Source organism: Pocillopora damicornis, chromosome 2, assembly GCF_964200805.1.
Source record: "Pocillopora damicornis chromosome 2, jaPocDami1.2, whole genome shotgun sequence".
Taxonomy (NCBI): domain Eukaryota; kingdom Metazoa; phylum Cnidaria; class Anthozoa; order Scleractinia; family Pocilloporidae; genus Pocillopora; species Pocillopora damicornis.
In genome coordinates this window covers 16,694,193-16,708,755 of record NC_142671.1, presented here as the reverse complement: position 1 = coordinate 16,708,755, position 14,563 = coordinate 16,694,193, and the positions used below count along the sequence as shown (strand labels likewise).

Genomic DNA, 14,563 nt, shown 5'->3' with positions numbered 1-14,563 from the left:
CAGAAGAAACAGCCACCTAAAACTGCTCAAAAGTCTCTTTAATGATATCTGGTATATCACAAATCTCGAATAGCTTTTTACAAGTATTAAACACGACCAAAATATTATTTCAGTGACAGTGTACAAGATAAATCATTTTCACAAAGAAAGTTCTTGCTCTCAAAGTCAAATACGTAGCTAGGCTAAAGATGTCATTGTGCTGTTACAGACTGCAGTGTAGGTTTGTCGTCTAGCTTGTCGTATTCCAAATGGAATTCCTTCGCAACCTTCCTCCACGTACTACAGTCAAAGAAGTAGTATGTTCCTCGTTCGTATGAATTCGTTTTTACTTGAGGATCAACACCAGGAGCACGTGTCAACCATAGTCTTTCGTCTTTGTGGTAACGCCAATCACGTGCATACCTAAAGAGGATAACCAATAAGCATTAAGATGACGCGTTACACACGTGAGCACCTGTGCACTTTTGAGCCGAGGGCTTGAAAACCAAAACCAAACTCATTACGTAAACCAATCAGATAAAAGGGACGTAGAGCACGGAACCAATCAGAACTTAAATTTGGTACAAGTCACCGGCCAGAAACACAGTAAAACGCGAATGATCAAGTTGCGCTCGGTTAGCAGTAGAAGAGGGCCGATAGAAGCCGTGTCTTGACTTCACAAATAAGAAGAAAAGGTTAAGTTTCAATTGCAGGAGTTAAAAAGGTATCGTTTCTTCGACAACGAAGTCTCCTCTGTCCACAAATAGGGATTGCGTTGGGGGAACCTCACACTCAGCACACCAGTTAAAAAGGAATCATCCTAAAGAACTAGGAGGGTAAAAACAAATTGTCTATACTAACAGTTCAGCTGCGGCTGCAAGTTGGAGAATATCTCCTCCATTCGTGTAATAGAGATAGAAGAGCAAATCCTCGGTATACCGACTGAGTTTAATGGGTGCAAGCTGCAAAAACACAAAATAAAAAAATATTACTATTTAAAAAAGATTAAATATGAACAGACCTCAAAAAGCTGGTAAACCTCACAAAGAGAAAAAAAAATAAGGAAAAACAAAGACAGTATTGAGACTTTAAAGTAATAAGGGTGATCGAAGTTGGACGGAACGCTTTGTTAGCTAAACAGGCCTGTTTGAACAGCAGTTTTTCACTACAACATCAATTCATCACAGTTCTATACCTTGTCCCTGATAAATGAGTTTATCCGGTACTCCGAGGGCACATGATAGTCTATGGAGAAAACACAGTAAAGTTTTGCTCCAGAACTGATCTTACTGATCATAAATATTAAACTTGACAGTTCAACATGCGACTGCAAGTAGACATTGTCTTAAAAATAAAGGGTCTGTCACAAAAACTGTCACATGTTCGTTAAGCTTTGATATCTTTCGGTTTTTACAGCAAATCCTTTCAACAATTACTGTACTAATCTTTGCAACGGACGGATTCAAAAGGGATTTAAAATCAATAAAGTTTCCTTGGCCATTTTCAAAAGTATACATTCCTTTAGGGCCTTACCTATTTCATGTGGTCTACACGGACTGTCCGCAAACGGTGAACCAAACGTATGATAAAGACTCCTTAATTGCATCGACAAAAAAGTAGTAGTCAATACGTAAATTATTCACAAATAGTTTTAGCATTAAAATAAGTGAAAGGAAGATACCCTAACTCTTCACTCCTTTACTCCCAACCCCCCCCCCAAAGAAAAAAAATGAATAAAAGGTACAGTCAATTTGACCAACAACCCCCCTTCCCCCCCCCCCCCCAAAAAAAGAAAAAACTGATATATATGTACATTAGAAATAATGGCTACATTGAATTTAACTTGATTGTTTAGCACTTTGATGTAGTGTACTGGTAAATTTCACGGACTACATATCGCAAAAGATAGCCCCTCAAAATAAATGGTAGAAAAATTTCTTCAAAATTGCCGCAAACCACCGAAGAAAAAAAATTGTATCCTTAAACTCCGTCCTTTAGCTAACAAAATATTTAAAAAAATCTTCCTGCTCGTCATTGTTCCTTTCGTCGTAAGAAGGTAAGCAGAAACTGATATTTCACAAAAATAGTGCCCTATGGCTGACAAATTTGTCTATTTTCATATCAGAGTTTGGTGAATAATACATAGATATTATCTGCGGAGTAGTTAAGCTAAGAGATAAGGGGTTAATAACAATAATTATTTCATAAATTTTAAATCAAACATGCTCCAAAATATTTTCTACTTACTCTGGTGAATTTAAGTTAAGGCCTAACGTAGTGAGGTCACTAAAGAATAAGAAAAAACACAACTGTCAAGTAAACTCCGAGAAGATAACAGCTATGAAGTCGGAAACTGGGTAGCAGAGAACGCATGACTCTGTTGCACTTACCTCCCGAGCGCTAACGTCACAAGATTTGGTTCTGTTTCTGCAGCTCTAATGAATGTTAACAATCCTATCATTCCAAATTGATCCGTTACCATTCCTTTTGGAATGTTTGAGATCATACCTGAAATACAAAGGTAGAGTGGTGAGAATAACATATACATGCGGTGTCTTTCGATTGAGCGTCCTAAACCCAAATTAAAGTAAACTCAAAGACCAATCAACACCAAGGCGGAGTCCATCAGAAACCTAATCTGGACTATTATGTTTTAGGAGAAGGATGAAACTTTGCCAAATGCTGATACAGGAAAATAAAACCGCCACTTGATAATTACCTGAAGGAGATGTCTGAATTCCTCTTGGTGGTTGCTTGTGATTTGTCGAATTCGCCTTTGCCTCTGCTGTCGCGAATCTTCGTCAGAAAAGTAAAAACTGTACATTAGCCTGCCTACTCTAACTTTCAATGTCAAACATTTCGTTTCAGGCACATATTTTCAGAGGCATAAAACATTTTCGTAGTCTCTCCATACCACACCCGCCTTTTACAGTACCCCTCTACTGTCACGGAAACTAGGGTTATACTGATATCTCGAAGGCGTTGTGAGGGAACGAGATTTTGAAATTTCCTCCAGGTCTGAATGGGATTCGTGAGCAACTTGACTTGCGAATAAGGCAGCCTCCGAACTGGCTATAGTTTGGTGAAATCTTTAACAAGAAACTGATAAGTATGTCTCGAGATCAAAGAAACTCTTTTTTGAAATTAGGGGAAGCGAGGCAAATCAAAGCTTTCATGCGCCCAACACCTCAGTGTTTGAAGAAAATGAGGGAGGGGGAGAAAACAACAGGCCTACAAGGTAGACTTTGACTTAGAGCCCTGACTGGACGATATCCCGAACTTGCACAGGACTGTTGCTCCGCCCCGGAGAGGAAACGGGTATTAATAAATAACAAGGGCAATGTGACGAGATGCTGAAGGGTAACCGGCAATAGACCCGTCACCTTCGTCACATCCTGGAAGAGTAGCAATACTCCTCGCCACTTCATTCTATGAACACTAGAATAGGCTACAGTGGCGAGGCCGCTTAGATCGTGAAGTAAGAAGGTCATTACCTGGCGTCCTTTGCAACATCTTTCAACGCTTGTTCATACGACGATCCGCCTCTAAGATCTAAGATTAGGAAATCAGCGAGGACAAATCAAGTTACTTCTCGTTTGAAAATATACAGGAAAAACTGTACATCTACTATTCGGGGTATTCCATGTAGGGAGCTCCAAAAGCATCCCTGCAGTCAAAAGGAGCCCTGACATCCCTGCTTTCATCAGGAACCTTGTGGATAAAAACCTGATGGAAATAAAGTAACAGTAACTAAGAAAACGCTACCTGTTCCAGGGAAAATGCTTGAGCTTGCGGTGATAACCTGCAATAGAAATTGTATAATTCATCAACACACGAACACTAGAGCGTGCCATTTAACCAGGAGTCTACAGTGTACTTACTGATGGCTTGGAAGGATCCTGAGGAACAGAACTGTCCGTTTGGCTTTCTGTGAGTACAAACAGAAATTTTAATCCTTTCTAACCCTTTACACCCTAACATCAGTATTCATATTCTCCATACTGTTCTCTGTACATTTACTAAGGTGCTAACAAGGAGAATTTGTCGAACAATCGAGAGTTTCTTTGGTCGGTGATCATTTCCTTTATTCTCATGACATTAATGTTAGATTCAGGGGTGATATTGTGAGGAGAAAATAGATGCTAGTCACTCTTAGAGGCTTCAGGGTTAAAAGGAATTGTAGTAATAACGTTGGAAAACTAATTAAGATTTTTTTTCGACAATCGATCACCCTTTCCAGTTAGAAAGGCGCCCCTTATTTCTCTCCCTCCTGGGGTCTCGAGTCTGAGTTCTAAAATCTGAGTTCTTAAAATCTCGCGCTGCTTTCTTAACCAATCACAAGCTAAACTCAAAGAAATTGCACCTTGCCACGTATATACCTCGCGCTCTCCAGCACTACAGGTAGCGTAATAATACTTAAATCGAGTTCTCTACGACTGCTTATGATAGTTCCCTCATTTTAATAATCTGTTGCATTAACTTTGCTTTCCCTTTTACAACACTCAATCACATGCACTCTCCGATAGAAATTACCTGACTTAAAGGTATTTGAACCAGGGAGAGCAGGAAAGTCCTCATTATGAATTGAAAAATCCGGTGGAGGTTCAGCAGGTTTAGACACTACACCGTAACTTGGCCTGTTGGGTAAGCTGCTAGGAGGTGCACTAACACCCCCTATACTGTCCAAACGTGGCACACCCTCCACACGGCTGAGACTCTCCAATCGGCTTCTGTTTGCTAGTGCCGGGAACTCTGACAGGTCTAACCCACCCGAACCACCTGGTGTCGCGTCAGCGAGTCCTGTGGATAATGTAACTAACACGTGAGACAAGTGTTCTCTCTTGCACAAGTAACAGTTTTCTTTAGAGAATTCCTCTTGTGCAGTGACACAAAGTGAAAGCAAAGTATCTCGTCCAAAATGACAGAACAATTACCAATGACCCCAAACAAAGCTTCATCCTCGGAAGTTTGATCCACAGTGCAGTATTTTTGACAAAATAGCTAGCGGTCACTATTAGAATTATGTGACAGAAAAAAACAATCAAACAAACAAACAAAAACCTAATTTGTAAAAAACCTACAAAGTTGTTTTACAAGATTTACCTTGACCAGCTCCTGAGAATATGTGCCGAAGAGATTTTGGTGAATCAGGTGCACCTATGATGCAAGAGAAAGGGAAGAAGGAAAGATTTCAGTCTTCATTCAACAATACTAGAAGAATACAGGTAGCAAAACTGACATTAAGGTGAATTAGTGGTAATAATAGATGACATCTTCCTAATTCTAACCTTCCTTTAATGTTCCATTACAATACAGCAATTGGAAAGACAAGTAAAAACTATCATAAAGACAAGTAAAAACTATCATAAAAGAGGGGTTGTATTCCCTCTAAATCCTTGCAAATGTACCTATTAGGGAGAGGTTTCCTCCAATAGTTTTTGCTGAAGATAATCCTGTAATGTACAATCTCCAGCATGTACAGTGTAAATGTGATTTTGAGTACGAGAAAGATGGTCCGGCTTAAATGAATACATAGAGGTCTGGTAATGACTATTCCCAGGAGTTACCATGTTTCCCTTGAGTAAAGTTGATTACATATTCAAATAAAAGTGTCAAGTTTCTACTTAGAAACTGTGGTACTGTGTTGGTGGGGTATTGCAAGATAATTCACTCTGACGAAGGGCTAATGCTCAAAATGTCAGTTTTAGAAACTATCTATGGCAGCCAAATTACATCATCAACTCAGTTGATAAAACCAGAGTACCTGATTTTAAGTATTCTGAAATTAAGCCCGTTGGAGTTAAAAAAAGGTAGATACTAACAGAAAATACTTTCCCAATTATGATAATAATAAGAAAATCTTACCAGGAGGTTGAAATGCCCCTGAAAAAAGAGGTAGTCCAGAACCACCCATACCCTGCAAGAGGAAGAGAAGGAAAAAAAGATTACACAGATATTACACTTGTACAGCTTAAATAACTGACCTGGAATATTTATTAATATCCCTTTACAACTGAATCTGAGCTCATGGCAACATGCTTTTTCACTATGAGAGAGTATACCCTTTCTAAAATACCATAAAATATTCTCTTAAAATATTCTCAATCTACACGTACTGCAAAAATTGCAAGCCTTTTTTTTCTTTTTACAAGGAATAGGTAATTGCTACTTTCCTAAGATACAAGTATATTACATGCATTCCAATACTAGAACAATCAAGTTAAACTATTCAACTACAACAAACTGGATCTACATCAATTTAAAATTGACTTGGGACCAGAAAAATTTTAAAAATCCAAAGGGTTGGAGGAAAGTCTTGGAGGTCAAGTGGCCCATAACTGCTACCACCCATCTCCAGTTCCTGGAGCATCAAGTGACTAGGGGCATGTGCTCAGGTCAGCTTACCTTCCTATGGTGGAATGCTTGTCCATCACAGGAGACACCCCTTTATTTTGTTAAATTTCTCAAACAGCTTGCTGTCTTTTGATTAACATATCCTCAATAGATGCACTCATATACATACAGTACCTGTGTCACTCCACTAGTTGATTGGCTTCTTGTGAGACCAAAACTGGACATGGGACCAGAAACAGAGCTGCTAGCACCACTACTGATACTATTAATGAACACAACATCAATAATTAGTGGAAAGGCATAAGTAATGGATTTTATATAGAGGGAGGCAAACACTGATCTATTTCTAAATTATAGATTACAAGAAATGTTGATCTCACAAATTCACTTACACACGTAGATGGTTGCCAGAGTGGCTGACTTCAAGCTGTAAGAAGCCCCTGACCTTAGCATTTTACTAAAAGTACCCTGAAGTTGATCTTATCTTTTAATGAACCACAAAATCTTATTTATCAACAATACATGTATGTAAAGAATTATCCAATCACAAAAACATAAGAAAATAGGTGTTCTACAATTGGGAATGCACAACCCAAAAGAATTTAGCATGCAAAAAGATTTGTCTCATCACAGGTTGACTAAAGTTCAGAGAGGTGAATGTCTTACTAAGAGTAATGAAAATGGGTCATGCTTTTACAAAAACTTGGAGTACAGAGGTATGAGAAAATCATCAATAAGAATTCTGACCAAGCTTCATCTTGTGAAGACAGGTAGGATGGTAAAAAGACCCTTTGAAAGTTATTTTAAAGAGCCACTGTGCATTTTCTTTTTTCTTTTAACTTTAAAGTGCTACAACTGTGAATAAAGTTTCGTCACCACATACCCCCCAAGGTTAAAGCCTCTCTGTTGATGTGTTTGTTGAGGTGTCTGTGGTGCATTCATTCCAATTGCTAGTACTGGTGAACTTCTTGAGGAGCTGCTATAGGTCATGAAGGGTATAAATAAGGGAACAGGATGAATATCAGTGAATACATTACTAAAACCAAGCAATTTCAATTAAGCAATGAAAGTAATCCACTATTACACTGCTTTCCCTCAATGTACGTTGCAATTTTTTCTAGAAAGTTGAGGAGCCTCTCCAGCCAAACAAATTTAAAACTACTTGAAAATGTAACATGGTCTGTCATATTTTCCCACTTTACTGCCAGCTTACAAGTATTTCTTCAGGGTTCCCATTGGTTCCTTGCAATATTTATCTTTTTCTACTTGGCTGAAAACATTATTTAACTTGAACTGGTTTTCTGACATTCACCCCAAAAGAAGTTGAAGTTCATCAGGGTTTAAACTCCAGAGAAAAAAAATTAATGAAAAAAAATTAGTATATTTTTAATGGGTTTTAAAGGATAGAAAAATTCTTGAGCTTGCTCCTTTGTATTTTACAGTAAAAAAACCCAATAAAAGGAGTAAATGTCCTCTATTCTTTTATCACATCTGAAGCCAAATTCAGCTTGTTGAACTACAGTGTACCAACCCTATATTGAGTTGCTCAAAAATGAGCACTTTGAAAAACTTTTGCAGGACCCAAGAAACAAATTTAACCTTCCTCAAGCAGCATGAATCCTGGTACTGAACATGTTATATAAAACTGTGAAATTCCTCAGGAACAAATCAACTGACAAACAACACCCTTGCTATTCAATCATGTTTTCTTCTTCGTCTTAAATTTCCCTAACCAGGTTTAAAGTCAACTCACCTTGATAATGATGATGGTATGGAGATTGTTCTACTTGTCTTTGGCAAATTATTAAGCCCACCCTGGTTGCCCAAGTGACCAGGACCAGGTGGCATTTGTCCCATCACTCCTCGAGGACCCATAGACAGGATCCCTCTACTGCAAACAGGCAATTAAGATCAAATGAACAAGGGTTATACTCAGTGCTATTGGGAAAACATGATTTATTGATTGTTTGTAAAAATCCAGGATAAGAGCTAAACCCAGTAATTAAAAGTCCTATTTCTAAGATTGGGCCTGTACCTTCATTTAGCCTTTAATATATATTATGAGCTTGTGCAAGAGCCACCAAGGAACTCACCTTAAGGTACCTAGCCCAGAATTTGGAGTTCCTCTGTTTGAGTTGTTGCAACTGATAATAATTTGCTCTTTGCTGATTTATACATCATTATTCATTCATTCATTTAATTATTTATTCATTTTTTTGTTTTTATCTCTTAGTCATAACATATTAATTTAACCTTTAAGAAGGCAAAAGCTCTACAAAATAACACATGAGTATAATTTTTGTCTCTTTTACAAGGGAAGGGGGGGGGGGTGCGGAAAGATTACTAAAACATGATTGGACCACAGAAATAATATTGACCTTTTGTCAATGACTGTTACAATAATAATGACAATGTAGAGTGAATATGAGATAAAAACTTGAGACCCTTTGATGTTTGACTGAAATAGCCACAAAAACCCAACAGTACAACCTCCACATCTGTTATAGAGTCTTAATGCACATTTTGCTAATTCTACAATGTTTACCTTGCTGACTGTGATGACATATTCCCTCCCTGTGACCCAACCATGTTGTGAAGACTGGATGGAATGCTGGGAACACCTGGAGTGGTTACACTTCCACTGAGTGATGTTGTGGAGTGGGTGGGTCCAGGATGTGACAAGCTTCTACCAAACTAAATAAGTGAAGTATCAAAGTGTACTAATTAGGAATAATATACTGGTGCACAGGTTAAAAATCCTTTTTGTAACCTCTAGAACTTATTTATTGAGGCAAAAAAGAAATCCAATTCTGGTTGGTAGTGAATTATGACAGTATAGAGTAATATCATTGATGTGTCATTTGGTCTCATCATCCAACTTGTTCTTGCTGAGGTAGAGAACGATTTGCTTGCCAAGATTAACCAATGGCTTCACAGGAGGCTTAACTTCTACATGAAGATCAATTTCATAAATACCTGAGCAGATGACATTCCTCTTGGAGCACTTGGTGGAACCTGCATGGAATTGACATTTGGAGGAAGTCCTAGCAAATGACAACAATATATCATCAAAAAAAAAGAATGTGGACCACATATCAGTAAACTTGAGGCAGTTCACAAAGATGAACCGCCTTTTGGTTGCTTCAAACATTCAGTTCTTCACCAAGCAAAGTTTCTTAACTCTAAGGTGTATCACTGAAGAGTCAGCCTTGTGAGTTTTGCATCTCTTCAATAGTTCATTCACCTTTAATAAGTTACTCTTGTTGGTCAACTAAGTGTTCACCTGCTTTCTGATGCAAACCTCATCAATTTGTGCTTATTAGAACTTATCTTACCAACTGAATGATATCATGTGGGATTTCCCACTTACATAAATAAAAACTTAATTAATTTTCTAAATACCAATGTTAGAAGTAACAAGCAGTTTCTGTTAGCTCAAAAAAATCTTCTAACGACCTGACCATAGCCAGGGCTGCAAATAACTGTTCAACAGATCATAACTGCTACCTAACCGTATTTCTGAACAAATGTTTTCCCCAAACGGAAAGCAGTGAAACTGGACACTTGTGATTGGATTCATTCCTTTTAGTAAAGAAAAAGTTATTTGTGAAAAGATAGATGAACTTAAAAGTTTATACCTGAGCTTGGGAGCCCTGAACCATAAAAATTAGATTGGTGGGGTCCAGGTGATTGCATACCAGAAGGCGTTCCATAAAGACCCCCAAGATGAGGCTGCAAAAGAAACATTCTGTCATGATTGGTTGATATCAACACACACATAATGTTACACAAGAAATGAAAAGGAGACAAGACCCTTTCAAAAATAGAGTTTACACATAACTAAAATGTAGATTACTTAGATGTCCACCCTAAGTTTAATCTTTCCTTCAAAGTCACTCTTATACATAGCTTAATTCAAGAATAGTGAAAAGTCAAATATTACTCAGGGCTATGCTGTAAGTTAGTAACAAACAGATAACAATCATAATAATCATGCCTAGAAAATCTCACAAGCTATAAACAGTATGAACTTTAACCTCCTTCTCTGGTCTGTGTGGAGGAAACATTGAAGGATTGAAGTACATTCCACCTGATCCATAATCATCTTCCCCATCATCATTAAAAACAGGCAACTTTTTCCTCAGGGAGCCAATAGCTGGCATGTTTTTCCTACCACCTAAAGTTTAGAAAAGCACAAGGCCTTATATTAACACACCAAGACTGGGTTTCTAAAAACACAGTTGGGTTGACTGTGTACAGAACTCTGAAGACCTGATAAGCAGACAACATTCAGTTGTTGTTTGACAAAACAAAGTACATCTAACCATCATCACATGAGCAAAGTGTTCCATTAACATGACTTTATTTATGTGAACAGCATCAGTTAGCAATGAAATAGAAATAAGTTTGTTAACCCTAGCCCCACCTACAAAGAAATCTCAAGATCTAATGATAGTCTGAATCTGAGGCCTATGTCAACTTTTATTTATATAACCAGGCCTCAGTTGCTAAGGCAGTTACCCTAATTAATGTGAATAGTGCTTAGAACAACACTGCTAAGATGCTTCATCTAAAAGGAGAAACATTTATTCCTGTGTCCATGATAATATAGTATAGATTTGAAAAAATCAGTGGGAACAACTATGAGAATTATTTTATATGTTTTCACTTAATTGTGTTTTAATTATTTTGTATTGACAACCAGTTTTATAGCTGAAATGTACAGTAAGCACATTGAGAATTAAAACAGCACAAAAACTTTTGCTATTATTATCATCACTTTCTTGTATACCATTGATTTACATGTGGAGTACCTGCTTTAAAAGTAATCTTAGTATGTATGCTATACAGAAAACTTTAATTTTAACTAAGCCCATCGGTAGTATTCACTCAAACTTTTGTTAATTTACCATCAGTAGTATTAAGATAAGATAGATAAGATAGATATTTACTCAAGCTTTTGTTAATTTACCATTATTATGTACAATTCCCATCAGCAATTTGAACTGCTGTACTCTATAGATTGTTATGATAATGACACGCCTCTTCAGCTCTTGGACACTAATAATGATAGTACAAGAAACCATCTGCACAAATGCTATTGCTTAGAATGAATTTAGGTCCCAATGGCTCAGTTATTCAAACAAGTTCTATTGTGGACCACAATTTTTGATGTCCAATGGACTTGGAAAGTTCCTCGTTGATGGGTTTTTTAAATTTACTAGATCTTCCTTTTGGTGATAAATATAAGGCAGCCTTTTCCAGAGTTTTACAAAAACTTTACATTAAGGTGATAATTTCTACATGACTTCAGATAGTTTAGAGCCTGGTTTGATGAATACAGGCTTGAAGTTATATTTTCATTTATTCCAAATATATTATCATTATGTTAACTTTTGAACAAGGACAAATATAAATTGCCAATTTTATTTTAACTTGTAACCAATATCCTAAAGTAATGTAACTAATGTTTTCTGTCATTTTTAAAAATCAAAATGCAAAAAAGTATATAACTACCATTCATTGACAGATGAAGCATAAAAGGACAACACACAAACAATGCACATTTCGAAATTATAATTACAACAAAACTTTTTTTACCTGGGGAGAGATCCTGTTGACCTTTCCTCGGAGGAAATGGATACCTGATTTAAAAATATGGAAAAAATAATATTAAGAAACATCACACTAACCAGTATTAAAACAATACATCTCATTGTAGCAAATATCATACAATGTAAGTATATAATATATAGATTTAGCCAAGCCTAAAAGCGGAGCTCGCATTTTTTCTCTTGCATGTCTTGACTAGAACCCAGGTCGCCCAACTCCAAGCCCAGTACACTGACCACTGGACTACTGAACAAAGCCGTGGCATTGGTGTGCCTACAGTACAGTTGACCATGCATGTTAAAAGTAGCACCTTGTGTGGTTTTTTTTCAGCTTGATGGGTTACTACTATTTTGTATAATTATGGGCTACGCTCTGCCAGCTCCACTATCATCAAACACAATTCCAATGCTTTTAAACTTCTAATGAAAATTTCATCTTCAAAGAAGTTCCCACAAGTCATAGCAAGCATGGCAATCATTTGTGCACGGATATTATTCCAGGGTGATGGAGGCAGGCTGGAGCAAGTTCTAGATGACTAATTACCAGTGTTTACAACTGAATGGGAGTGAGTGAGTGAGTGACTTGTTTGTATATCAGAGTTCCTTAAATTTGAACTGGTTTGAGTGCAAGTAATAATAACTGCAAAAAAATGACTCTGATTGGTTTGGAAAAGGGGAACACACTGTGTCTTGTCATTAAGACCTTTCATAGGGAATTATGACTTGCAAGTACCAGTCTACACCAGACTTATTGGATACAGAAATCAAGTTTCATAGTTTTTAAAACAAAATGAAATCAATTGCAAATACACGTAGAGTTGCTTTCATTAATAACACACTATACTCACTGGCTTATTCCAGAAAGTGGATCACCCAAAGGGCGATGGTGTGCCATTAGAAAAGAAGAACAAATCTTAAAAACCAGTACAGGATGGCCAAGACCTAAAAAGGGAGATTAACATTAAGAACTATTTGCTGGGTGCAGTCTTTATATTATAGTGCAATCATTATGTTCTGTCACAAAGCTATCACTTTCATTCAGGCTAACAAGGGAGACAGGGCAGGTGGGATGACTATCACTGTTTTATACCCATACACAAAAAGTTTTACATCATTTCCCAGCTTGAAATGAAAAAAAAAAAAAAAAAAAATATATATATATATATGTATATATATATATATATATATATATCACAACCTTTAAACAAAATACACAAAAGAAATTGAAGCAAATATATAATACAGGCCCATGGAAATTCATGTTTTTATACCCTCTTCTCGCCAGGGACCCCACTGTAACTTGGCACCCATGGTGCTAAGACAATTTCTTTATGCTGTGTTATAGTGGGGTCCCCAGCGAGGCTCAGTTTAAAAAGGAGGCAAGGTTACCTAGCTGGTTTTCAACAGTCGTGTGTCAAGGTTGATGTGGATGTGGGCTGTTAGAAACCTCTAAACTGGAAATTTTTTAAGCTAACTGTAGCTTAGCGTCAGTTGCATGGGGAAGATTAAGTTTGTAGTGAATTGAAATGAAACTACAGTGAATGTGATTGGATTCTGCATTGGATTTGTGGCCGCCTGGTCACTTTACACTGGAATTTTTTGCTTCTCAGATTGGGTGTTTGGAAATGGAGTGTTCAGCCTTGGGCTTTTCTTATGTACATTGAAAACCTTGAAATGGACAACTTGCTAAAATGTGTTCTTTTCATCAAAGTAAGTGGTCAGATAACAAGCAATATGCTGTGGAAGTAAGGTGAGGTATTTTCTTTGAGAATTTGACGTATTTTTTTATTCCTTAGAATGGTTGTAAATATTCCCATACAAACTCTTATAATTCCACCATGACTGTTATTGTGCAAGATGATCATCCAAAGCTGGAGCTTGGGCCGCCTGTGTCCCAACGTACTTCAATAGGACAAGCAAATGAATCTCAAAGTTTTCTACTATACCTGTTTTATACCTTATTATTATAAAACTGTTCATGAGGGGATGTTAAACTTAACTTGAGATACAATTTAGCCTCAACAGTCTTTTCAAAACAAGTAGCAGTAAGTTGTGAACAATCATACATCAAATTCTATCATCCTGTACACTGTCCTCAGAATGTTAGTGTAAACCCATCAATTTTTGGTGCCATCACTAAAAAGGGTGGCACTACGTTATGAAGCTTCCTTTCCATAACTTAGAGAAAATGTCCGTTTACAAGAACAGCGCTCGAATTTGCGCCTCATTGCTCTTCACGTATTCATACCTTATTTTTATAGGGTACGCACCAAGAACATTAATTAATGTAAACAATGAACAGATAGACATTAAAATATCAGATCTCATCACGCGAACAGGCTTGTTTGTTCCATACCAAACAAGATAAAATGACATTAGAAACACTTCCGGAAACCATTCTATACATTGGTGCAGTTATTTTAAAACAGTACGTTTTGCAACTTAAACGCATATTTAATCACCTGTGTTAACTGTATCCTGACAACATTAACTCCAGCTTAAGGTTTTTGAGGCAGAATTTTGGGCACAACCTTGTGGATTTACCCTTTCGATTCAAAAAGTTGATTCCTTTCGTTACATGCGCAATAGAATAAGACACGCTGACCTTCATATGTTAC

The 14,563-nt window shown here is 37.1% G+C and overlaps 1 protein-coding gene across 2 annotated transcripts; it reads right to left on the bottom strand.

Annotated features, from left to right (window-relative positions):
* Nucleotides 1–23: 23 nt before the first annotated feature.
* On the bottom strand, nt 24–14,537 carry LOC113676435 (CCR4-NOT transcription complex subunit 2). Of its 2 annotated transcripts, none has more exons than XM_089197223.1 (23): nt 14,408–14,537; nt 12,794–12,887; nt 11,935–11,978; nt 10,371–10,510; nt 9,972–10,065; nt 9,310–9,377; nt 8,879–9,027; nt 8,087–8,224; nt 7,217–7,312; nt 6,508–6,595; nt 5,845–5,896; nt 5,083–5,136; nt 4,513–4,779; nt 3,861–3,907; nt 3,745–3,781; nt 3,474–3,531; nt 2,699–2,775; nt 2,370–2,487; nt 2,227–2,265; nt 1,513–1,574; nt 1,175–1,224; nt 841–941; nt 24–402 (listed from the first exon to the last, which is right to left on the bottom strand). In XM_089197223.1, the coding sequence occupies exons 2-23, from the start codon at nt 12,838–12,840 to the stop codon at nt 192–194; spliced, it is 2,037 nt and encodes a 678-aa protein (XP_089053349.1). In that variant the 5' UTR covers nt 12,841–12,887; nt 14,408–14,537; the 3' UTR covers nt 24–191. The 2 variants fall into 2 exon arrangements, with proteins under 2 accessions (XP_089053349.1, XP_089053350.1); XM_089197224.1 differs by having other exon boundaries at nt 7,217–7,309; nt 14,408–14,532.
* Nucleotides 14,538–14,563: the final 26 nt, after the last annotated feature.